Source organism: Netta rufina (genome assembly GCF_964035555.1).
Source record: "Netta rufina genome assembly, chromosome: Z".
Classification (NCBI taxonomy): domain Eukaryota; kingdom Metazoa; phylum Chordata; class Aves; order Anseriformes; family Anatidae; genus Netta; species Netta rufina.
The window spans coordinates 284,238-311,275 of NC_140126.1; the positions used below are offsets into that span (position 1 = coordinate 284,238).

Consider the following 27,038-nt stretch of genomic DNA (forward strand, 5'->3'; position numbering starts at 1 on the left):
TTTTCCTGGCTAAACGCTGTTTTACCAGCAGAGGCCGTTATGCCCATATGCTTGAAGGCAGCGAGCTCCCCCGAAGCCCATGGACATATTAAACCTTTCCAGCCTGTCTTTGAGATGGATTGGATCCTGTAACCCGGCATCCCAAACCACCCCTCGGTGATCTGTTGGGCTGATGGGATTGCAATGCAGATGCAGATTTTGTTGTTATTTGAATGTTATTAAAAAAAAAAAAAAAGTGAGTAGTCAACTGGGGGCTGGAAGAAAAAGGAAAGCTTTTCTAGGCATCGTGAGGTCTGATTAAATCTAATGACTGGTGCTGCAACACTGGCAAGGGGCTCCCCCAGCACCTCCTCTCTCCAGCCTGGTGTAATATTGTGCATTACTCATGTACATGAGAGGGAAATGAAATGGCTCCATTAAAGGAATCCTTTGGTATTTATTTCTGTGGCGTTAAATACATTTATTTTCCAAAGGAGATGTGCTGTGTGTATACATCTATTATATGCATATGGCATACTGGGCTGCAGGGAACATTTTCAAGAAACTATCCAGAGATGGGGGAAGATCCTGCTCTACTGCCAAGCATATGCACAAAAAAAGAAAATCCTGCAGTGCTAAAGCTGAGGGAGTGACTGCCTACACTGCTGAGCCCCTGGGGCTGGCTGGAGCCCTGGGCTCAGCATCTCTTTACCTTCATCCCTATGGGTAACCAAATCCATGTTGCTAACCAAAAGAACACCTTAATATGGGCCCTGCATGCAGAAACCAACTTTTTCTTTAAGTTAACCCACAACTGTGCAATGAGAATCAGACAGTGCAGAGCTGCATATATTGAAAAATAACCTCTCCTGGAGCAAGAGGTGTCACTGTGTCTGCATTGGGAAAGAGGCTGAAACAAATATTTCTTTGGGATGTGGGATTTCTTTGCGTTATGCCTGGTTACAGGGCATCTGCATTTTATGGTGATGAGTGCAAAACAGGAAAAACATAAAAATGAACTAAAGAAAAGGTTTCCTTAAGTGATGGGATAATTCCCACTGTCAATTGTTGTACAGGTTTTAGCACTCCAGGAAAAAAGGTCAGTGCTCAAGGAGCCCTCCTCCAACTTCTTGGTCTGCAGCAATTTGCTCTTGGTGCTCTGGTGGCTTCTGGCCTCAGCCCATTGGGGAGAACCTCCTGTTTTGGGGGAAGCTCCTGCTGAATGCATGGTAAGAATCTAAACCAGCATAAATACTGTTGACAGTTGTAACTAATGGTCCTCACCAATGGCTTGGTTGTTTTCCCAGTAGTTCTTTATGCACCAATAAACCCTATTGTTCTTCTCCCAGCTGTTATTCACCAAAAGAACAAAAGCGAGCTGGAGATTTCTTGGCACATTTCTTTAATTAAAACAACAGAAAAGGGAAGCATATGGAGCAAAGTTTGAATGAGACGTTGTAAATATCTTTTCTCACCCCTAGCCCCAATCATTTTAGCTACTTGATAAAAGGCTTTTTTTTTTTTTTTTTTTTTCTTTTCCCCTGGCTTATACCTGGGGTCCTTCTCTGCTGCACCAGGAGAAAGCAAAGTGAGATGTCTGGGGAAGCTCAGAGATGGATCCCACTGGGGCAGCTGCTGTGTAGGTCACAGGGTGTCCGAAAGGTGAATTTTAGCACCTGGGATTTGCTTTTTTCTAACATGCCACTCATTAAATAGGGTGACCCTGAAAATGCAGCCTGGGCTGGTGTTGTTTGCTCCCAGAGATGCCTTGAGCATCCCAACACTACATCCAAGTCTCCAAGCATTGTGGGGAAGTGACATTTCATCCTCCCCCAACAGCTCCACTGTCAAGGGTGGGTAACTTACTATGGGATGGCCAGGACATAACATTAGGAGAAGCCTTTTAGGGCAAAAGGGGCCAGTCCTGCAGCTGGATGGCTTGCTCTGAGTCATCACAGCACTGCCTTTGGACCCTAGGGGTTGGTGCTGTCAGCATTTTGCTGTGAACTGCAGCCGTTTGGAGCAGCAGCACTTGGGGACTCAGCTTGATGAAGTGTTTACCTTCTGGAAGCATAACAGGGAGATGAGCTCTGCTTTTCTCACAGCCCCCATGATTTTTCTTTTTCTGAAGGCTCACTTTTGTTCTGATAGTTATTTATTTTTCTTGGCAGACAGGCTGGGCTTTTCTGCAACCCCAGCCTATACTTGGCTTCCAGCTGAAATGCTTCTGCCTGATTCTCTCTGCTGTGGGCTGTTCCTGAGGGGGAAAGGTAGTGGTTGTGAATGCACTGCTGCAAAGCAACTGGGAAAATGTTCTGGGTCATCGTCCACCCCACTGGACCCTGAGCCTCCAGGGACTGACAGCACCCATGCTTATCAGAGGTGCCATGCAAAGGGGCTCTGTGTGCCTTTCTGCTGCTTTCCATAAAATAGAGACCTGTAAATAAAGCAGCATATTTCAGGCATGTTCCAGGATTTCAGTGAGAGAAAGCTGTATCATAAGAAAGGACTTTAGGACTTTTGTTTGTTTGTTTGTTTGTTTTTGTTATCCTTGGTATGATTTTGAGGCCTTGGAAAAGCCATGCTTCTGTTTCATCTCAAACCTGTGCTTTAACCTACTTGGAAGCTGTCTCTGAATAATTTGTTTTATGATGTTTTATAGAAAGATTTCCCTTTCTAACAGAGGCCATAAAATATATATGGTGCATTTTTAACTATTCGATTCAAATTATTGCAGACTGGTGCCTGTTGAATGCTGCTGGAGAGGGTGGGCTGCTGAAAACCTCAAAATGTATCCAAGAAGACTTTTAAAAGGCTTATCTAAGAACCTTCTGATGTACCACTTAGGACTTCCCATATCCTTGATCTGAGCAGCAAACCATCCAGCACATCACACTTCATTCCTCACTTGAGGAGCATGTGGCTGAGTTGTCCCACAGGTAGAGTGAGTGGTGGCAGGAGGCTCTGTATCATCCTTCCACAGCCCTGCCGTAAATTCAGCTCTGGCTCCTTCCTTTAGTGTGATTTAGTGACAGGCTGCCTGCCTTGCTTGGTGTATGCTTGAGCTATGCTGGAGAAAGTGAGTACAGTTTTCCATGTCAGTTCTTAATTAAGCTCCATTTTCTATGGAAAGAACAAAAAGCAAATTTGAATAAGAAATAATTTTTCTTTTTTTTTCTTCCCACTTGCTGTCAGGCTGTAAATCATCTGCTCTGGACTGCAGCTGGGAGTGACCCAGTCCTGTTTGTCCTTCCCTTACTTGTCCTGGGAGAGGAAGCAGCTGGAGCTGCACGTTTATCCCCTGCTGCACGTGCTGGGTTTTGGGCAAGCCCAATGCTGACATCTCCAGGTGCTGGGCATGCTTTGTGCTGCAGTGTCCTTCTGACCATGCTGCATCATTTATTTTTCCTTTCCTCCACCTATTTCACCTCAACGTTTGCCTGTCAGAGCTGCCAGATGGGTATATTTGTGCTTGTCCTTGGTTATTAATCTAAGTTTTATTTATTTCGTTGACCAAGATGGGCAGTTATAAGGACACCTTGTGCACAGCCCACACAGTGTCACCTTCTGCTTGTTGTATTTATTTTACTGAAAGCTGATTTCATTTGCTTGGAGGCATGGCCTGCTATTTAGGGGATGGAGTTGCTGGAAGCAGTAGTGTGTTGCTGATGGGATGAAGGTCTCCAGACAGATCCTGGAGATGTTTGCTTTTAATGGCCACTGGCCTGGCTGGTCCAAAAAATAAAAAGTAAAGTTGAGACCTCCATTATCAGTAAGGTGATCCTGACACCATGAATAATGGAAAGGAAATGCAGACCAGCATGATATGGTTGCTTGGTGGGTCTCCTTTTTCACCTGCCTGTCTGTCTTACAATCACATGTCTGGGTAACACTAAGTAATTTTTCATGAGGTTTCTGAAGCTGCTACAGGCTGTGAGGAGGAGAAATGTCCCTGTTCTTGCCCCTTGGCAGCTGGCACGTGAAGGGAAGAATCAAGAGGACAATGTGCCCTTGTCCGAGCCATTTTCCAAAGAGCTACAACCGTGACCGACACATCCGGATAGAGTAGACCCAGATTGTTAACTGACCTGAACACGGCCCAAGGTGGCACTGGAAAAAGAGAGGTCTCAGCACCGCCCGATGAATAAATAATAGCGAAAAAGAAGAAAACCCAAAGATCAGAAGAGACAGAAGGGGAGGAAGAGGAAGGTGCCTCCTTCAAGGAGGTGAAGTAAGGCAGGAGGAGTCAGAAGGAGGAGAGCTGTTGGGAAGGACACGGGACTCCAGGACATAGGTGAGCCACAGAGGAGGAAGGACACTGAAATGAGGGCAGCCTGGCCCTAGGTCAGGAGGACTTCAACAATTGGTAGAGGAGGCAGAACAGGCTGTAGAAGTCAAGTCAAGGCAATTGTGGTGTGTTGTTTAAAGTGTAGGGGTAAAAAACAATGCTATGAAAGAACAGACCCAAAAGAACAAAGAAGAGGAGGAGGAGGAGGAGGAAGAGGAGCAAGAAGAAGTAGTGGAGGAGGTAGTGGAGGAAGATGGGGATGATGAAAACCAAAAGAAAAGCAAAAAGAAATCAAAGTCTGAGGACTCAGAGGATGATGGGGAAGTGAAGAAAAAGAAGAAGAAAAAGAAACGAAGAGAGTACAGCAGTGAGGAAGAGGAGGACTATGAGCACAGGAAGAAGAAGAAGAAAAAGAAGAAGAAAGGCAAAAAGAGCAAAGAAAAGAAGAAAGGTGACAAGTCCAAGAAAGGAAAGAAAGAGGACAATTTTTTGGAGTTGTATGAACAGGAACTTCGGGACTACCACTCAGACTCCTCCAATGCAACAGAGGATGAGTACAACAAAAAAAAAGGTCAGCTCCATTGTTTCCCATTCCCCCCTTGAGCAGGCAGTGGTGCTGTTAGCCCTGTGGATGTCCATCCCAGGACCCTTCCTGGCAGTGCAGGCACTTGTCTTTCCTCTGTAGAGAACATTTCTAATTAAATGAGAATTTTTGCTGTGTGAGATGGCACTGACAGATTGTGTCTGTATTAGCTTTCCAGTTTATGAAGTCTCTTTGCTGTGTGCATGGTACTGCTGTAATTGCATTCTCCTAATTAACATTATTTGCACTGTGGTGCTGCTCAGAAGCTGGATCAGCAGTCAGACTCCCCTGTGTAAGCAGGATGTGTAGCCAAGATGTGTGTTCTTGCTCATGTGCACGCAGCAGGAGTATGCCAGTGACAGCAGCCACTGGATCAGGCAGGCAGTGCACCACTTAGGGTGGGTGTAGTAGCAGGATGCTCAGCACAGTCTCTCTTGCTGTTGCCAGTAACCAAATAGGTGGGGAAATATGTCTAGTTGTATCTAAACATTAATACTCTGTATGATAAATAGTCTGTTTTATATGCACAGGGTACTTTAGATCAATACATGGTCTAGAGAAGGCTCGTAGCCATCTACACTGAGTTAGCTTCTGGAAAAAGGCTGTACTTGAGCATTTTATCTGCTGGGCTTGAGCATTTTGTCTCTTTGTATCTGTACTTGAGCACTGTATCTGGGAGCCCTGGGTAGGAAGGAGGGTGCTCCCAACCACAGTGGGGTTATCTCCTTATCGGGGTGGGCAGCAAAGAGGTAAAGGACTGCCAAGGGGTGACACCAGCTGCACGTTACCTGTGTAACTGGATCTTGGCAAGGTGCTTAGCCTCTCAGCACTGTGTTAATTGGGGTAATAACACACCTTGTGCGTGCCAATTTGGAGAACTGGGTGTGCCTAAGGAGTCTTGTGAAGTATCTCACACTTGTGGTTGGATATAGATTAAATATAATTGATGACTTCTGTAATGGTGCCTTCTGGATGCACTGGGAAAGGGAAAATGATGCAAAAGCTCTGATGCAGGTAAAGCAAAGCCCGTATGAGTACAATATTCAGGCTGTACACTTAATCCGTTTCATTTGTGATGGCTCTGAGACAACTTCTCCCCCCTCATACCACCATCTTATTTTTTAATAATAGAGGGCTATTAACTTTTGCACGATGCAAAGGGAGAAGTTCCAGCAAAAATCTGTAACAGTTTCCCCATGGTCTTCTGCTTAGTTTGTCAACAGTTTCTCCAGGGGAGGTAATAGTTTGTGGTTAAGTATGTTGAGAAATGAATTAAGCAGGGAATGGATTCTTATACTTCCCATCAGAAATTAAAAAAACTTGGGCCAAAAGCTGTGACACTTACTATTGTGACAGTTCCAGGACCCCCAAGAAACTTTTCATGTGGCCAGACATCCCAAGAGTGAATCATTGGTGGCTGCTTTAGTTCAGGGCCTCTCCTTCCTTAGCTGTGGATTGGGTTTTTTGCACGCTCATTTTCCAGATATTTATGGAAGTGAGGGCAGGGAGGGGAGAAAGGCATTGGGTAGGACGCACCCAAACAATGACCCACTGAGGTTTTCCTCAGTGAAAACCTTCTATGGGCCATTTGGCACAGAAAGCAAAAGCTTAGGAGCAAGCTCTAACTTCCCTATTCTCTTGCTTGCGTTGCAGCTACTCCCTTTGCCATGCACAATGCTGTTGATCTTTGCATTTTGATTCAAAGCAGAAGATTTTATTTATTATTTTTTTATTTATTTGTGACTTGGTTCTGGAGCCTGTTGCTGTTTTTCTTCCAAAGGGATCACTAACTGAAGGGACTGATGTTGGTCAGGCTTCCAGGAAATGTGTAAACCATGCAAACAGCCTCCCTGCTGCTCTGGAGATGTGGGCTGCCCTTGGTACTGGTGAATATGCAGTAGGGATGCTTTTCAGTTCATGAGCCACAATTTCTTTTGCTGTGAAAAGAAGGGAGATGCTGTAAATGTTTTATAAGCAGGGAGTTGGTGGTGTCTGTGTCATCTGATGTCCTCTTATTGTATTAGCAAGCAAGAGGAGGATTCCCCCTGCCTTTGTCGCATTCGACTGATGACTGAAGAACAAGGTGAATCTGGTTCCCAGGGACAGAAAAGCAAAAGACACGGTGACTGTGTGATAGTGTGGAAATTATAGCAGGCATTTTTAACTCCATTGTAGCTTCTGTTTGTTCCTGTGATCCCGGTGTTAACCAGGACAGTTATTAATAAGTATTTGCAAAGTTTCTACTGCAGAACATCTCGAATCACCAATAATGCTCCTAAGAGGACACGCTGCGTAATGTGAGGTTAATGGTGCAAGCAGTAGATTTAAAGTGAAGCAGGCATCCAGAGGCTGTTGATATTGCCACCTGGCTGCCTACCTGTTACTAGAGGCTCTGTAGGTCCCAGCTGGCTGAGGCTTAGGATGGATGTCAGAGGCCTGAAACTCAGTCCTTGCAGGAACAACATCTCTTTCCCCATGCTGTCTCCTGGATATCTCCAGGGACTGCCCTGTGATACAGAGGAGGGAAGGCTGGTATGGTTATTTATCCTCCTGCTCATGTTTGGGGTCAGAGGACCAAGTGTCACTATTTGCTCTCAGGATCACTTCTCCCAAAGCCACGGGTATCTATGGGTTGGTAGGAAGAAAGAAAACGTTTCTTTTCCCAGATCCTTTTGTTCCATGAACCAAGTCTTCCTCCTGGCTGAACTGAGAGCTGCTGGCTGGTGACTCCATCCTGAGCCATCCAGGGGCTGTGGCAGATGGGGGAGAGCCCAGCCTAGGCTGGGGAGCTGTGTCTCTCCTGTGCTGATTCACATGGAAGTGCCCCTGGCTTGGGACCTCTCAGGGCTTCTCTGCTTGCATAGCTGTCACTGAACATTATTTTCTATGCCCAATTGGTGAGAAACTTTTTTTTTAACCCCTCTTTCTCCCACCAGAATTTCAGAACTGGGTGTCATCCCTTTAGAGTAGCAAATCCCATAGCAAGTTTTCCTTGTCTCTTGGAAGTGTTGCTGTAGTGTGCAGCCAGATCTGCCATGCTGTGCTCACTCAGCCTCCATCTCCAGGGTTCCCAGGAGTGTTTCATAAAGGATGAAAGATAAGGCAACTCCACACATGCGATTGCTTAAATGACAGGTCTGCGTGACAGTAAATGACTAGGAAAGCCGAGGTGGCTCATGATGATAAAGACACTGCAGAGGTCCATGAGAAATGTATGCTCACATGCGAGGAAGCAAGGCTTTGATCAGCTCCCAGGAGAAGTAGGGCTTTGAGGCTGCAGTCCTCTCTTCCAGTGGATGTTGAGCACTTTGTATGCAGTACTGCTGGTTTGTCCACACAGCACAATGATGGGGATGCCAGACCTCAGTGATCTTGGCAGTGATGGTTAATAATTATAAAATGAAGGAAGCTACTCTAGAAATGTATGTTTTATTTAACACATTGTCTCAAACAGTGATGGGAGGAGGGAAATGGCCGATGTTGATTTGTGAGTAGATCCATGAGCAGCTCATCCTTCCTTCTGGATGTGCACCATCCATTTTATTGTATTACATCTATCACACTGTGTTCCTTTAGCAACTGCAATGAAGGGTTGCACAGAAAAAGTGTTCAGGACACGCTGAGTTTATTGCTGAGTTCTCTTGAATGTAATTTAGGAGCAGAATGGAGGAGGAGAGCAAGTGCTGTGCGGTGGCCAGCTCTGGCTCTCCCTGTGCTATATTCAGGACTGGGCAGATGTATCACATACTTCTATGACAGATGATCAGCAGCTGCAGAATTGCCTTATCTGTGCCCTGCACCTACTGATCTTCCCGAACTGAGGTTTTGATTAATATTCTAAACCAGAATCTTCCTCAGAAGACAGACTTTTCTCCTCACCTCTAGGATGAGCTTTGGTTTTAGGTGTAAAATATTCAGAGAAACATTTAGTACCAGTGGCAATTTAATGGCTTGTGATGCAGCGGGACATGCAAAGCCTGCTGCTGAGAGATGGTGTCACACCTGCCTTGAAGATTGCCCTTGTTTACATATCAGTGTTTTCCGTAGTTATACATGATGGTGTGAAATATACATTTTGAAATGTGAAATATAAGTTTCTAGATCACTTCTGGAGTTTGCTAGGTGAGTACACCCAGGAACTATCTGGTTGTGTGACAAACAAGCTAGTATTAAACTAAATATGATATTAAAGTGTTGGTTAAGTTGCAGGAACACTTTGATATTTTAATGTGGGCACCAAAAATATTTGGGTCTGGTTATTTGACTCCCCCCACTGTATACCTGAATAGCCCCACTGGAGAGCTGGAAATGTCTGTGTGAGGAATGTTTTAACAATTCGTGTCCATAAAGAACAATTCTGTTTGAATTGTTTGAATCCTGTCTGCCTCTGGGCCCTGCACTGGCAATTCAATGCTTGAACCACAGCTGCAGTGTGTCCCAGTCTCCCCCTCATTCCTCATTCTAGCCAATTTATCACTTCTTAAATTTATGAACCTGTTTGCTTTTGTTATTCCGGACTTCTATTTCTAACACTGCTATAGATGTGTCTGTGAATGGCTGGGGAAGAATGTTTTAATTACTCGTGTGTCTGGGAGTTTCAGAACAACTGATAACAACTAGTGACTGTTATGGGATACTATGTGGATCTTTGGTATCTGGTTAGGGGGGGGCCGAGAAAGAAGCTGAAGGGCGGCTGGGAGACAAGGTTTGAAGAAGGTGTTTTGAAGAAGGTGTTCCGTAAACTTGGGATGGTGCCCAGTAAGTACAAAGGGGAAGAGGAAGACTGCGAGCCTTCAGCATGGAAGACCCCTAGAGACCCCCAGAAGAGACCCCAGAGGAGACTGCGCATGCTCCAGTAGGAGGGACTGCACCCCGGAAGCTAATTTTAATAATCTATTTTTTTAGAAGTAGTAATGAATATGTATTAGTCTAGGAGCACAAAAATCAGTTGCTTGATGTAATTGGTGTGCATCCTGGTGGAGCGGAGACTCCCGGTGCACCCAGCGCTGTTTGCTTACCTCTATTCCTTTATATCCTTTAATAAATCCTATTTTTCATTTAATTCTAATTTGAATCCTGAGCCATTTATAACATCTGGATGTGCCCTGCTGAAATGAAGACATATGAATTGGAAATGAGTAGTTAAAGGAGTAGTTAATGGTTAAAATTCTGTGGGGGCTTTGTGAAAAGAATTGCAATGGGTCCTTGCCCTCTGTGGTCGGCCTTCCACCTGCCATGGCTCTGCCGCTAGTCATGCTAAGGGAAATTGGCATCACAAAGCTTTTGGAGCAAATCCTCTGTGGGAAGAACCAGCCTAGGGTCTGGGCCCTGCAGATGTCCCCTCTTACGTGCAGCTTTGTGCCAACTGTGTGTGTGAGGGGCTGGGGAGGGGATGAGCTTGGCTCCTGTGCTGAGCACTTGTGTGTCCCCCTCCCTGCCTGGGCAGGACTCAGCAGCCTCAGGCACATGCAGAAGCCATCCTTGCCACATGTATGTGACCCTTTGGGGACAGCTCAGCCCAGCTGGCAGCACCAAAAACAGCATCGGGGAACAGCTGTACGTGCCGGGCTGCCAAGTGCCCCCGCAGCTGGTGTGCCGGCTGGTGCCTGGAAAACCCACAGGCGCAAGGGCCGCAGCTTTCAAGCAGTGCTGCTCTCCTCATACCCTAAATATTTAAATGTGAGCAGAATGGTCAGTTCAGTTTTATATCCTTAATTATCTGTGGCTGCTCTTTAGGATGAATATTTTGTTTTTGGACGTTACTAGAAGAGAGTTTCTGAAGAGAAACTGAGCAAGATTTCACTGGGAAGCAGATGTTAAATGTAGATTAATGTATTCAAGTCTGAACGTGCTTCCTCCAGCCCTTGTGTCCCTTCAGCCTGGATTTAATTATATGTAGCATCCAAGGTGTAGGGCAAGGTGTCCTCTGGGGAAGGCTGTAGAATCACATTAAAAATAAAAAATAAAAATAAAAAAACACTATTGAATTATTTCAAACTCTTAAGCTGATTGCAATTAGTGTGGGATGTGTGTGTTTTAATCCAGCTTTTCTTAGGCAGTCCTTCACTCTTTGTTTGGAAGAAAGAAAACTGAGCAGCTGCTCTTGCTCACAGGTACAGCAGTCCCCTTCACTGGTGTATCAAATTCCCCATTTCAGCATCACGCTTGTGATTTAAGGGTTGTGAGTTTTGGTCCTGCTTATGCTTTGTTAAATGTGTCTTTTGAGCTGTTTATCATCCTGTCCAAATGGCACTTGGTCCATTGCCTGAATACTGTGCCATTAAAAAGGCAGAAATGCCCTCATCTGTATGGAAAGCCCAGGCAGAAAGTTGTGCTGAACTGTAAGGCACTATAGCACTATGAACTATAAGCAGAGAGGGAACCAGGGTAAACCATTTTTATTTTTTATTTTTTAAATTCCAGGTTTAATTAATCCCCATGCAGCTTCAAATGGGGTGGTTTATCCATCTAAGTATCACAAATACATTTGTGACGATACTTCAGAGAATGCAAAATAATTGTGTTTTTTTTGCTGGTGAATTAAGTGTCACCGGACAGATATCAGAAAGCACTGGTGGTTCATTGCTGTCAGTGGTGGTGGCTGGTGGAAGCTATCAATCTTTCCTACTCTTCACCCTGGATGTTCAGACCTTCTGTATTTTTTCTGCATTGGTTTGGTACACTCACTTCACTTGATATATGTTTGTATAACAGTATCAGACTTGTCTGATTAACACTCAGTTAACAGAGAAAGGTAGAAAAGGAAGAGATAGGAGGTTGGAAGGTCATAGTTTCTATCAATTCAAGCTAAAAAAAATCTTTTTAAAAGTGCTATTTGGGGAGTAGCAACAGTCTTTCATGAATGATTAAGTTAGGGTATTATGATCAATTCATAATGACATCCAACAACCTGTGTGTGTGTGTAAATATAGCAACACATGCTGCTTGTGTTTATAACAAGCTTCTGGCAGGTATCAGGCCCTGCTAATGCAAAGCATCAACAGGAGCTGGAAACTGTGTCTGAGGAGCAAAAGGTGCCGGTTCCTCAGCTGGGATGTTCAGATGGCACCGTGCCACCCTCTGCCTTGTCCCTGCTCGAGGCATCGCCCGGTCCTTGTGTGCTGATGACTTTGCCAGCTGTTGGCTCACAGCACTGAACACAACCCTACGCAATTCTCTGCCTTAGGATGAGTGGTTTTGAAACATCTCCTTGTCAGCACCTTGTTGTCTGTAAAAGTAACTCAGTTCTCCAGGAACTAATCGGGAGAAAGGCCTTGCTCTGCTCACCCTGGGGAAGATGAAGGATCCAGCCCCTCAGTGCCTTCAGGCCAAGGGGGCCACAAAAAGGGATCTGTGGTGGAATCGCCCTTCCTGCTACCTGGCATCTTCTGGGTATTGGGAAAAGGAGCTGGCAGCAAGGAGAGCATTTCTTCTAAATCATGGTTGTCCGGCTGCCTGGACAGCTAGAAGAAAACAGGGCTCTTGTTGGAGTCTGGTCCTGGAGCAAATGGTGGGGAGAGGTTTCCATTGCATTCTGCAGATGCGTTGTTCTGCTGCAGGCTTTGCTTGCTCAGTATTGCAAATAAAATCAATATTAAATTTTCATCTGGGCTGCATTACTTTCCACTGGACAGTAACATCTAACATTGTTGTTCTTGGTCATGATTCAGAGAAACCCTGTGCTCTGGCTGGCCTTCCCTGCCTCCAAAGATAATGAAAGAAGCTGCACAGGTTTTTCTCGCAAATGTTTCTCTCCCCTGAGGCACAGTGTTTTCCTCCAGTGCAATTTAAACTTGAATAACAAAGATGTCGATTGCTAAGCTAATTCTAATTTGCTGTTCCAGCAAAGAACTGATGTTTTTTCCTGGTGGTATGAAAGCAAAAGCACTTTTAAGTGATAGCCTGAGCACCAGATGAAACAAGTTTGGCTTCCCATGGTGCATGAGAATGAATCGCTGATTTTGCAATAGATGATGAAGCATGACAAACCCCAAAATACTGCTACCCCGCCTGTGGGAGTTGGTGGGACAGTACTCAGCTTTGGATTTCAGTTCTGAGAGAGAAACGAGGTTTTGGAGCTCAGGATAATACCAGTACGAACAGACTGTGGTAAGTCTGTGGGGCAGCTTCCCTAATTCATGTCTGTGAAGCATCTCAGAATGCAAGATAGAATAATTTCACAATTCTTTATATAATCTATGAATGGGAAAAATGGATAACAGTGTGTAACTAGTCCAAATAGTTGTGGAAAAAATCCTTCTCTTTTGCTTTGAGTAATTAATTTGGCATCCATGCCAGACTCAAAAGCTGCTTTTGCTAGAGCATAAAAAGAGCAAAAGATCTCTCATAGTGTGTGAGGCCCAAATCTGTTCACGGTTTAGCCAATATGAATCCATAGCCATTGTGTTCAAGTCAATGGAGTCAGTCAGGATTTGCCCCAAAGAGAACGAGAGAAGAATTTGACTCATTTTGTGTATGACAAGAGATTATCGCTCAAACTGTGACCTGATAAAAACAAACAAAATAATTTCAAAGGCCCATCTTCACAGTGGCTAAAGGATGGTCCCTCAATGAGACTCTAACCTCAACAAGTGTATAACCAGTGTGTTCATGTGCATCAAGAATCATTTGGGCAGCTATAACCTGAAGCAGGCAGCACAGGTGCTTAGAAACTTCCAAGGGATTTTGCATAAATGTCGAGGTGCTCTAAGACAAACATACTGAAGTGCTTCAGTATCAGCCAGGGTGATAGGTGCATTGCATGAATCAGCATTAGGCAAGTCTTGAGAACGTGTGAATATTGAGGATAATCAGTGAATTCCCAACTGGAAAGCGTGAAGTACAAACAACTATTACAGCTGCTGAGGTAAATGCATCCTGATAAATGGATGAGGGTAGGTCTGATAGCCACAGGCTCAAAGCAGTTTGTGTTGTTTTGGGTTTATAGGCAAGATAAAGGCAACATCTGTTTATTTTCTTGTACTGCTGTGGTGTAGGAGGGTTTAATTCTTGCTCGCCTTGTGCACGCAGCCCAGAAGTACAGGCTGGGGTTGCAGATCTCTTTGAGGCAGTAGGTAATGATGATGGAGATGAGAGCTGTGATGGATATGGTGTGTGATGGTGCTTGATAGGTGAGCTCAGGGAGGGATAAAAGGCAGAGGTACTGAAGGGTGGCAGTGCATTGCAGGCTGCCTCCAGGATGCCAGCGTTTCATGTCTGCAGTTGCCCTGGAGCATTTGCATCCTCTGTTTCCTTACTCATGCTCACAGCATGGCTCAGCTTCTTTTCTGCTTTCCTTCTTCCTTACCTAAACTCTTTGACTCCCCACTAGCTTTGATATCCTATTCCATGTGTTAAAACATTCCTCTGACATAACCCTTATTATTTGTTTATTTTTACCCAGGGCCACTAATCTCGCTAGACAAAGTTTTAGGCACCATCATAACCTCTAACTCAGTTCTCACTACTCGCAGTATAAGAATGTGACCCTAGGGGATCTGCAGTCACTGCTATAATTGGTGCCAAGCAGTCCCACGTAGTTGGAGCCAGAGAAAGCCAAATTAATCAGTCAAAGCACTCTTCAACCCTGAAGAAATTCCCTCCCTACTGAGCTAAGGAACTTTTACATGCCTTTTGGCCAGAAGATCTCAGTCTCTGCTTGCTGGTATTTACAGTAATATTGTAGCAACCATTTTGAAGCAATGGTTGCAAAAATTTTTTCTTCTCTGGATATGTTGAATGGACAGTTAATAGTATCTGCTCTTTCTGCAAGACAGAAAAACAGATGTAAGTTCTTCCAGCAACGTTGCAATGTAACCTGATACTGATTTTATGCTGTCTGTGTCTTGTGCTTGAAATGACTGGTTTTGAATGCTTATTTTCAGAATAGAATCTAGTGTCGATTATTTCCCTTTTTGCTCTTGTGTATGCCCATGAAAAGTAGTAATGGGTTTGTAGTCCATAGCAAATCAGCTCTGCTCTGCTTGCTGAAACTTTCACCAGTTTCTGAAGTCTTAATGCCAGATAGCTGAAGAGTGGAGTCAGCTGGGGATTTGGTATCTACCAGATGAGATAAGTGAACCAAATTCCATTTGATTGAGATAATATTTGGAACAAGAGTCTGTATCAGTGGCTGTATTAAAAGCTTTGTATTGACTTTGCCTAGCCCATTGGGAGAAAAGCAAGATTTGGAGACTAGCCTGAAAACCAAGCATTCCCATATATAACACTGTAGATTACTGTAACTCGACTGTGTCTTGGCACTCGGAATAGGCTGACATTGACCTTAGAGGTGAGACTGTTTGTCGACGAAAAGCACCCACATGTAGCTGTCTTCCTGTGAGCAGTGTCCCACATGGAGATTAATGTTCATACCGGGATCTGGTACTCTCCCTTTTGCTTTTGTGACAGTCCCACCTCTCCTTAGGTGGCCCCTGCCCATGTTGTGTGATGAATTCATCCAACATTGGTAGGAACAACACAAATAGACAGGAGCATCTTAAGACTGGCTGAATGGCCTGACCAAGTATCAGCTTGGAGGAAGAGGCAGGGACATTTGGGACATCCTGTCCCTATCTGAAGGGAAGTGGGTGACCAATGTCAATATTTGTTTTGGGGAATGTCGTTGTTTGCACCTTGTATTTGACCAAGAGGGAAATAGGAGAATGCTAGATGTAAATATCTATCTGTGAATAGAGCCTTCTGCTGAAGTAGGTCTTGCTGTGTAAGACAGGCAGAAATCTGTATAAGATGAGGTTTTCATATTTTGGAAATAAAAAATTATTGCAAAACTCTGAAGAAAGTTTGTGTTTCAAATCCTGCTGACCAGGATGGGAAAGTCAGAAACTCTTGAGGTGTGCAGCTGACAAAACATTGTGGTGCCTGTTTAGGAGTGTTGCCTCTGCTGACCCTGTGGAGATGTCAGCGTGGTTCAGCTGGCCCTCCCAGACTCTGCTCCAAGAGCAAAACTCTTTGAGGAGCTCAGTGGTTCCTCATTATTACTCTCATCGGTGTTAGCTGGAAGCAGAGCCATTACATGCTGACATCCCATAAATTAGAAAGGGAGGAGGGAGATTTCGTGGATGCACTTGGAAGCTTCAGTGGTAACTATAAAATCCCTATGGATGTTCTTTTTATTTGCATTCAGTGATTGCTTCTGTCGAGCAGGAGTCTAAATGGCAGGAGACAGCCAAATCTGGAGTGATATACCGAAACCTTGTTCTCTTCTGAAAAACTTTGCTATAATTTGTCTTCAGCTGTAGGACCACACAACAGCCCCAGGAGATACCCTGAAATGACAATGAGCATCATCGTCAAAGGATGGGAAAACAGCAACCTTTGTAGCTTATTACTTTGCAAAGAAATATTGCATTTTTTTTTCCTTTTTACTTTATAACATAAAATTTTCTTTGGTAATAAGCATGTATTCCTTGAGAGACTGATGCATGGTGATAGAAAGACTGAATAAATATGTGGTCAGATGTATTTACACAGCAGTCCTTCTAAAAATGAGTTAGCAGTTTCTGGCAAATTTGGACAGATATTTTCTATCTGTGGAAGGTTTTAGGCGCTGGCAGTTTTGCACTATAGAGGCAAACCTTTGAGTGTAAATACACTCTTATAAGTGAAAACAGCCCACGTTCCTGATAATCATAGCAATGAGAGGCAAATTCAGACCAACTGAGTGGGGAAGAGGAATGTGGAAATTGATTCAAACAGGGAAGAAGCTTGGAAAGCCTGTGATGGCACCCCAAAAGAAAGTAAGGGACTTGGTGGGAAGGGGGAGACCTAACCTTTATGATGAAATAGATATTATACTTGAGATATTTCATTTCTGTCTTTTGTTAATCTTCCCCTTCTCAGCAGGGGCACTGAAGTAGCAAAATCGATCTTTTCTGCCCAGATTCCACATTTGGTTAGAAGTGTGACTTCCACAGAAATCCAATTTCAAGCTTTTCAGCTAATTCAGCTTTATTGTCTCAAATTGTAAAGTAGAAGATGTTTATGCCTGGGATTTGCTAAGGTTGGACATGTTCTCTCAAAGCCAGAATATCCAATTATTCAGGAGAAAACTCCTGGGGTGGTTGAGAAATGTCAGTACTCTGCAGCTCTTGTCTTATGCCACAGATGCTGTGCCCAGCGAAGAGGCTTGGTGTACAAAACATTGCCCCAACAGCTGCCTGACCTTTTCTACCTGCTGGGTCCTCAAGCTGCAGACATACTCCCTGTCAGGATCACACCCATCAGCTGTCAGATCAGGCTGATCAAAAATAAATGCAAAGAAAGAAAAAGACCCGGGATCCAGACCAGTGAGCTCTCAGGCTCCTTGCATTTGAAGGAAGCAGATGAATAAGCGGCATCTCCCAGGTGTGTTTTCTAGAAAGATTTAGCATCAGTAGTAGCATTTAACTTTTATTTTCTTCCCCCAGGGGGAGTCCTGGGCCTTGCTCCCATGGCATTGCTGGAAAGCTGTGACATCATTTATTTGCACAGCTGGCAGCACAGCTGTAGTGATGGAGAGGAGGTGGCCGGGCTTCTTTCCTCTCCCAGGGGCACGCTGTGACATGTCTGAAGTGTGCTGATGTGCTGATGTCACCAATCTAGCCGTCACTTTGTCCCTCTGTGCACAGTTAATTAAATCAGTGCTAACCACAGCATATGCTCAGTAATAACATGAGCTACTTGGGCTCCAGCACATCTGTCCTCCACTCCCGGATCTGCTCATGGTGAAAACTGCTGATCCACCTGCTGCCTGCTCACTCCGTGCACAGAGGCTGAGTTTGGGGTTGTGAACCTGAAGTGCAAATTTGTACTCACTTGTGTTTTGAGGCTTCTGACAGCTGTGTGACTCTTGTTGTGGGGACTGGAGAAGGGTCTTGATTTTTAAGGGGGGAGTGTTGTGGGTTGTTGATGGTGTTAGATGCGTTGTGTTGGCTGGTGGCTAGTTTTGCTGCAACACTGTTGATGCACGAGTTTCCCCAGTGCTCTGTGTCTCTGCTGGTGGCTGAGGGTGAGAAGTACTGATGGTGAGATGTACTTACATGAAACAGACATGTTGTAATAAGCTCTGAGATGACTGAACATAAAAAGCTGCTATAAATGAGTGGAGCTTAATGATGCTAGCAGTTTCCAAAGCAGAAATGATGCAGCACTGAAAACCATGAAGTTAATTCACAGTGAATCACAAAGGCAAGGTGGATTGCATGTCCTTCTGTTAACAGTTAAGGCGACCACTGTCTGTCTACGTTGTGCCAAACATCCCCCATTGGCAAGTGTGAATGCTAACAGGAGGAAGATTTATGTACAGTGTTCTCATTTCATCTTATATGGAAGCTGTGGATTTCATGTTCTTCTTTGCACTGCTGCAAAGAAATCTCTCCCTCCCTGAGCCCATAAATAAAATATGCCACACCAAAACATTCTTAAAATCTAGCTGAGCACAGGTTATACCTTACTGCAGTTATTATGATACTATCCCCTTTCTGTCTTGTTTGCATTTGTGGAAAGGTGTGGTTAGGAAAATATTGTGGTATTTCATTCTGTCTCACTGCAGTGCATTTCTACTGTAAATGAAGAGTTAGTTCCAATCAGTTGTACCTGAGTGGCCTGGGCTTTGCTCTAGCACTCAGTCTCCAAACCTTTCAGTTAACATTCTGATTTAATTTCCTCTCCAGGATGCTTTGAGCAAACTGTGTGTGTGTGTGGGGGGGGGGGGGCGGGGGAATGGGCAGAGCTGTGAAGCTCGAAGTAGGTAGTCCTTTATGATGTCTTCTTAATAAATGTGTAATATTATAAGTAAAAAATGGGCCCTAATAAAATACGTGATTCTGATGCATCCATGAAGAAAGACATTTTTACATTGCTAGGTCTGAGAAATCACATACTTACCAGTCAGGCTGTGCAAGATGAAATGAAGTTTCGCCTTTCCTCTAGCCTATTGGTCTGAGCCTGAAGTAAAATACTGTTACCAACTAATGACCTTCGTATAGCCTAAAGCCAAAAAGAGCTGTCAGGATACTTGGTCTGCTATAAGCAGAGTTTTATAACTTCATCTAGTTCCGTCTGTACCGAGCCCCCCAAGACATGTCCTTCAGAAAGGTGACCTGTTTTCAAGCCCAAAGTGTTATTCCAACTGCACTTACCATCCTGCTTGAGAGATGTGTGTCTGACTGTAATCCAAAGTTATTTTGCTTTACTTTCTGACCATCGGATCTTGCTATACCTTTCTCCACTTGAGCAGAAGCCTCTTTTCTAATTGTGCTTCTCCCAAGAAGGTACTGATGTGTGGTGATAAAGTCACCACTCAATCTACTGCTCAGAAAGCAGAGCGTTGAGAGTCTCAAAGCTCCACAAATTTAGAGTCTAATTTAAACATTTTTCTGTCTTATTCTCATTGTGATTTACCATTTGGTCTTTGGTAAAATCTCCAGAACATCTGAAAAGCAAACTTTCTGGCTGTAGTGATTTCTCAGCTTCATACAAATATATTACCAAAGCAAACAGGGAAGTGTGTATTGCCTTGACATGTGCATAAATGAAAAATGGCTCAACAGCTTTACTCTAACACTTCACATAAATTTGTCTGTTACATATAATACATGCACATACATTATGGGATGGGAGGTGAGGTAGTGTGTGTTCGCAGACAGAAGTGTTCAATTTTCAGCAAAATCTGTCCTAACTCAACCCCTGTCTGCCTGTGTGTCAGCTTGATGTGGTGATTTTCACCAGTTGTGCGGATTCTTAGCAGTGATGATGTTCTCTGTTCAAGGTGGGTGTTGAGATCCATCTCCAGGGTTTGCAGATCTGCTCCATTTTGGGAAATGTCTTGGATCTACATTGCATGGGTTAAGGAATTTCTCCTGTTGTCCTGATATTTCTCTTCTCCTTCCACAGTTTATGAAGTGGTGACAGTGACAGGAGATGTCCGTGGAGCTGGAACAGATGCCAACGTCTTTGTTACTCTTTTTGGAGAGCATGGGATTACCCCCAAGACTCATCTGACAAGCAAGTGAGTATTTGGAAGGAAATCTGTACCCTTCAGGCCTGTTCTTCAGTAACTTTTATTGCTTTTTGATGAAACATAATATTGTGGATATGTGTATGATGGATATAGGGGGAATAAATCTAAAAGGTATTTTGAGATCACCAAGGAAATTTGAATTTTTGCTGTTACACGCTTCCTACCAAATCTCTTGTAAACCTGTATTCCCTTCTGTAGGTGGAAACGTGTGTTCAGATCCATATTATGTAAGGCTCACACTTGAAAGGTGTGGGGATACTTGCTTTTCTTAAAGCTTAAATTAGGAGCTCCCAATTTAGGAGCTGAGAATGTTCGCCACTTTTTCAGAGTGGGCATGATGGTCCAAATTCATATGCCTAAATCCCACTGAAGCCTGTGTGAAATCAGGTACAGAGCGATAAGTGTCCTTAAAGGTTTCTGAAGAGTAATTCAGTGGGTCTAAAGTAAATTTGATGGGTAACCACCCACACCCAGCTGTAGAAAATTGGAGGCAAGCATAAATGGAATAATTTAGGGTGAAAACAGTGTAATTTAGGAAACAGCCTCTCTGCTCTGTGCATAGTTGCACACCCATTGTGGTCCCACCATTCTGTTTTTCTCCAGCTGATGCCAATGCCATCTTCTGTATGCAGCTTCCCAGTTCCTATCACTGCACTGAACGTGGTGGAAAACATATTATATAACTTAAGGTCCTATTATGAGGCTTTTGACTCAGTCCACAATTTTTTTTTAAAAAGAATAACATCAGGGTCAGCAGTTGCTCACCTCCCATGAAAACAAGGTGACTTTATTAAAAGTCTGCATACACTAATTTCCCCTCAGCCAGATAATTGCACTAAGAAAGTACAAAGTCCTTCTCCACGGGGTCTAGGACAGGCTGTGTGTCTCTGCTTTTCTGTGTTCTTATTGTTTTGGTTTTCTTGAAAATGTGCTTCAGAAATTATTAAGCCTGTGCTAATGTCACACGGTAACTTCACATTTTCTCCATTTCTACAGCACCGACAAGAGGTACCTGCACCTATTTTAAATTTTACCCTCAAAAGAGCTTCTCTTCCCAGTGAAGCAACTCAAACATGAGAGTCTGTAAAGAAAATGATATGGGAATGGTAAAGAAAATACATGAAATTTCAGCCCTGTTTGCCATATTTGAAACTCAGAAATCAGAGCTAGCCCAAGGAGTTTTACTATCCCATCATCCTCAGAAACACCAGGGAGAACTTAATTATATAATAGATCTAACTTAATAGAATTTAATTATAAAATATCTAATATATATATAATAAAAAATCTAATCAGTATGCTTTGTTCTGTGATTTTCATCCAGATATCTCAATGAACGTATAAAACGGAGTACCATTTTTCTCTATTTCTCAGAGAAGGAAACTGAGGTGAGGAAGTAAAAGATGCTGTGGCCCCGTGGCAGGTCAGTGGCTGAGCTGGAAGCAGCAGCAGCTCTGCTGGGGGAAGAGCTGCTTGTGCCCAGACCTGCCTCCAAGTGCTTGGCAAAGCCATCAAAGCAGCGTCTGCTTTCCAGGGAGTTTTCTTGTGGTCAGCATTTACATAAAGAGCCACTTAATTGGGAAAGTGCTCTTCTGCACGTGGCTGTGGAAAGCACCCAATTGTTATCTTTCCAAAATTAAAATAAAATACTGCATGCCCTTTAGAGAAGAAGTCAGGAGAACCCGTAATAGATTTCTTAATCAGCCATAACCTTAAATGAGTTAAGGATGAGTTAACTCATAAATGAGTTAATGCTTCTACGAGTCATCTCAGCCTACTCTTTCCTCTTGTACTTACTGTTTTTTGTGAGTGACCAAAATCAAGGATGCGCAGGGTTGATTTTAGGTTGGGGCAGCATCAGTCTGAGCCTGTCCAGATTTGGGTGAGCATTTTAGCTTGGTCCCTGTTGCTGCAGAGAGAAGATGGATGAAGCATTGGTAAGAAAGGATTAAAGGATGGGAAGCCAACCTTCTGTAGTTCAGGGCTCTTGAAACCAGCCCTGTAGGAGGTGCCCGTTAGAACTACAACTATAATTTTCCACTGGGGGTTTCCCAAACATCAGCAATGCTTCTGCATCTGAAAGCAAAGCCTCATGCATCACAGTGATCAAGCAAGAACATGAGAAAAGCTCCTCTGAACATAGAAATTGTTTAGCTGATAGTCTTGTCTTCTAAATATTGAGTCTACTTGCCCCCAGTTTATTATGCGGTTTTGTGAATATGGCAAAAGGATGGAATCTCATGCATCTTTCAACTAAATGTTTACATGATTTCACTTATGACATGACTGCAAATGCATGACATTTTTCTAGGTGTTTCCATTTCCCGGTGTATGATAGAAAGACAACATATCCTGCATTGACTAAAGATGGTACTACCCTTTCAGCTTCTGGTTAGAATAGGTTTTTCTTACTTCTTTTGTGATTGTGTGCTGGTAGTGAAATACATGACATTTCAGCTCTTTTTGTCATGTACAGTGAAAGGAAGACATGGCAATCTGTTGAAATATCATGTGTTTTTATCATTTGCCAACAATAAGGTAACTGTGAAAAAAAGACACAAATCTTCATAATGGCCTGTTGAAGGAACATCACCTCTGGAAGTGGCAGCACCCAAATTCTGTCCAACAAGATGTAGTTATTTAGGCCAAGAGGTTTAGCCAAGTAATGTTTGGGTCTAGGGGGGCTGGAATAAATCCTTGTATTTGCTCTCTCTGAGTTGGGGATGGCACCATCTCTGTGAGTGGTCCCCATTGGTGCCTGAGGTGGTGGCTGGGTACTGGTCCCAGCTGCACTCAGCAAAAAACCCAGCTCACAGAGCTCTCCAGATTCCCACCTGCCATCCTGCACCAGTTACAGTTCAGCCAGAGGCTAAAAGTATTGTTGAACATAGGCTTCTTTTCATGAGCTCCATCACCAGCATGAGTGGACACCAAGGCAGCTGTATGTGCATTGCTTGGTGGCATTTCAGAATCCTCTGTGGCCACTCCTGCGGCTATGAGCTGCTTCTCTGTGGTCCAACACAACACCAACCAGCAGTGCTGATCCTCCCCAGCATTTTATTTCCTCTTGCTTGTGTACTCTCTACCACTTCGGGGTTAAGAATGGATAGGACTGATTATGAAACTTAGCCAGTCACAGTGTTCAGCAGCAAATTTATGTGTGTTTAATGTAAAGGAATTCACTTTTCAGTGACAGGTTTACACTTTGTGCATGTAGCAACTGTGATAAATACTCATGATCTCCTGCCACCTTAAAAAAAAAAAAAAAAAAAAAAAAAAGATTTAGTAGCTCTGGCACTCTGAAAGAAAGATGAAATAAGTGCTAAGTGACAGCTGGCTTCTTGCAGTGCCACTGAATTTGAGAGCTGTATAGCTGTATAGTAGATTTATTTATTTATTTATTTTTATTTCCCACGCTGAATACCTTAAACTAGCCATCTCTTCCACCGAGTCTTGAGTTACTGTACAGAGCTTTTCCAGTTCCCAATGCCAGTAAGTACAGATGAATTGCAGAGTATCTACGTGGCAGACTTAAGAGCATGTTCATCTGTGTGGCCCTACTGCTACTGAGCTGTCCCACGTTGCAGAAGATCTGATTTAGTTTTTTAACAGCTCTGGAATAAATGAACAAATACTCTCAATAATACAAACAGTAAGTTGGAAAGTATTAGAAAGTTGGCATGGAAAGGGCTGCTCAGCTAGAAAGCAAAAGAAGAGGTTTCCTATGAACCACAAGAGCAGTGGAGGAATACTTCTTGCATAGCTGCAGAAGCACTTCAGAAATGAGTTGCAATACTTTTAATAGCACAGGATGTTTTCTGTGTTAAAGCTATGTATGTATCTAACCTCCCTCTAATTTATGCTGGTACAAATCTGCAGCACTTAACACCGCACTGTGAAGACTTAATGATCTGGGGCAGAGTGACCTGACAGCGCACTTTGGAGTCTGAATTTGCTTCTGAAAAAGACACCAAGAGGGAAATTTGTTCACTCTCCCACCCATTCACACTGCCTCTAGCCTAGATAGAGCATGTATTTCATCAACAAAGCCACCTGAGAGGATGTTTAGTGATGTTCAACATTCTGAAGATTAGAGCCTGTAGGATTGAGGAGGGCAGACCCAGGGAACTACAGGCCTGTCAGTTTGACCTCAGTGCCAGGGAAGCTCATGGAGCAGATCCTCTTGACAGTCATCACGCGGCACTTGCAGGGCAAGCAGGCGATCAGTCCCAGTCAGCATGGGTTTATGAAAGGCAGGTCCTGCTTGACGAACCTGATCTCCTTCTATGACAAAGTGACGCGCTGGGTGGACGAGGGAAAGGCTGTGGATGTGGTCTACCTTGACTTCAGCAAGGCTTTTGACACCGTCTCCCACAGCATTCTCCTCGAGAAACTGGCTGCTCTTGGCTTGGACTGGCGCACGCTTCGTTGGGTTAGAAACTGGCTGGATAGCCGGGCCCAAAGAGTCGTGGTGAATGGAGCCAAGTCCAGTTGGAGGCCAGTCACTAGTGGCGTCCCCCAGGGCTTGGTGCTGGGGCCGGTCCTCTTTAATATCTTCGTCAATGATCTGGACGAGGGTATTGAGTGCACCCTCAGTAAGTTCGCAGATGACACCAAGTTAGGTGCGTGTGTCGATCTGCTTGAGGGTAGGAAAGCTCTGCAGGAGGATCTGGATAGGCTGCACCGATGGGCTGAGGTCAACTGCATGAAGTTTAACAAGGCCAAGTGCCGGGTCTGGCACCTGGGGCGCAATAACCCCAAGCAGAGCTACAGGCTGGGAGAGGAATGGTTGGAGAGCTGCCAGGCAGAGAAGGACCTGGGAGTGATGGTGGATAGTCGGCTGAATATGAGCCAGCAGTGTGCTCAGGTGGCCAAGAAGGCCAACGGCATCCTGGCTTGTATCAGAAACAGTGTGGCCAGCAGGGCTAGGGAAGTGATTGTCCCCCTTTACTTGGCTCTGGTGAGGCCGCACCTCGAGGACTGTGTTCAGTTTTGGGCCCCTCGCTACAAGAAGGACATCGAGGTGCTTGAGCGGGTGCAGAGAAGGGCGACGAAGCTGGTGAGGGGCCTGGAGAACAAGTCCTACGAGGAGCGGCTGAGGGAGCTGGGCTTGTTCAGCCTGGAGAAGAGGAGGCTCAGGGGTGACCTGACTGAGCCACTCTCTACAGATACCTTAAAGGAGGCTGTAGCGAGGTGGGGGTTGGTCTGTTCTCCCACGTGCCTGGTGACAGGACGAGGGGGAATGGGCTTAAGTTGCACCAGGGGAGTTTTAGGTTAGATGTTAGGAAGAACTTCTTTACTGAAAGGGTTGTGAGGCACTGGAACAGGCTGCCCAGGGAAGTGGTGGAGTCACCATCCCTGGAAGTCTTTAAAAGACGTTTAGATGTAGAGCTTAGGGATATGGTTTAGTGGGGATTGTTAGCGTTAGGTTGAGGTTGGACTCGATGATCTTGAGGTCTCTTCCAACCTAGAAATTCTGTGATTCTGTGATTGGTGTACGTATAGATATAATCCATATGCAACAATGCAAGTAGCATTCATGGTACCAGCTACAGCCAGGTCAGGACTTACAGGGAGGAACAGGAATTTACTCAGATGTTTCAGGGAGTTCAGCTGCTTGATCAGTTCCCTGTTGGTCAAGTGTCAACATCAACTACTGTAAAACCTGTCTGGTTTTCTCCATGAGATGAGTGTAAGATGTGTTCCTGGAACAAACCCAACCTTTTTGTCCTGTCCAAAATCCTGTCCCTACCCCAACACACAGCGAGTTTGGTTCTCAATAGAAACATGAAAGAATGTTTTCATATAGAAGACATTAATCTCAGCCTTAGGAATGTCTAAGCTTGTTCTTAATAAAATTTTGCAGCATATTTCCCCAGGGGAATGAGATAGAAATTTTCAGCAGAGAAAAATTTGCCCCCAAATCTGCTGAAGTAGATGTAAATCAAAATGTACTTTAATATTTGGAAATGCTGAGTGGGCTTTGCAACATTATAGATTGCTTTGTATACAGTTTGTCTATAACAGACAATGTATGGATAACAAAGACACACCGTATAGCTGAGATTATCTAAATTAAATACAACTTTTGTTTTCTCTGCAAATCATGCCACTGAACATGAAAAACTGACATTAAATTAATTGTTGCTCCTTGTGATGTAAAGTGAAGGAGCTATTCAATGAGTGTTATTAAGGCTGTTGAAATCTGTTATGTGGATGCTTATGGATAAAACAAGGGCCATTTCAATGTGCCCTATGGCACTTTGTAAAGTTTCAGGGTAAGCTCAGATGTGGGCTCCCATGGTGTTGGGCTGGTGTTTGGTTCCTGGGTGTCATCAGTGTTCCATAGTAATCTATCTCATTCAATTAAATCTCTTCAGGTGGGACTGTTTTTTCATTATTTGGTAATTCTTCTGTGCTTCTTTAAGCAGAATTTCTTCTGCTGGTCAGGTTATTCGTAGTAAAAAAAAAAAAAAAAAAAAAAAAAAAAAGGAAAATCATGTCCTCTGTATGGAGACATTTGCTGTCACTGTTCTTTTCGGCTGGTTTCTTTTCCATCTGGAGTATTTTTAGATGCATGCTGCCTTATGCGGTATTTCCAGCCGCTCGCTGACTGATGTTGTCAGCTTCATGGCAACAGTCTTGGCAAAATATTTGCAGTCCAAACTCTCTGGAGTATTCACTCACTCCAAGAAGGAGGTTAATGATGCTGCTATTGGAGCTTTGCATTAAGGGTAAATATGCCTTGAACATGTGTTTTTCTTCAGTGAGGCTGTCTGTAAGTCCATCCAGGCAGTGTCCTCTCTCTAGCAGTGGTTGATAGTGGTTGCATAGGGAGAAATAGAAGAATAAGGTGAATGCATTGTAGGCGTTTTCCCAATATCTTGCATCTTCTGGCAAGCTGCCCTCTCCATTGGAGCCTGATAACCCAGAGATGCCCAGCCTACAAGATATATAGAATGAGGATGAGCAAAGCTGTCTGTTGTTCTGGGCCAGGAAAACCAGCAAGAACTGGAGATTACTCAGTCCTGCCACCTGTATATGTAAAAACTTTGTTGCCCACCTCTAGTATATGAGAAGCATTCCTCTTGTGAGAGTACAGGTAAACCAAACAGAATGTTTCCCTAGTAAGTGGCATGCTGTAGGATGATTTTCCCTGAGTGACT

General features: G+C 44.0%; 1 protein-coding gene across 1 annotated transcript in view; it reads left to right on the top strand.

Annotated features, from left to right (window-relative positions):
* Positions 1 to 4,429: 4,429 nt before the first annotated feature.
* LOXHD1 (lipoxygenase homology PLAT domains 1) overlaps positions 4,430 to 27,038 on the top strand; it is a gene marked incomplete at both ends in the record, with an annotated part of 141,081 nt that continues 118,472 nt past the window's right edge. The window contains 2 exons of the mRNA XM_084305109.1: positions 4,430 to 4,634; positions 19,746 to 19,860. Of these exons, the coding sequence (XP_084161235.1) occupies positions 4,430 to 4,634; positions 19,746 to 19,860 (320 nt within the window). The remainder of the gene's footprint in view (positions 4,635 to 19,745; positions 19,861 to 27,038) is intronic.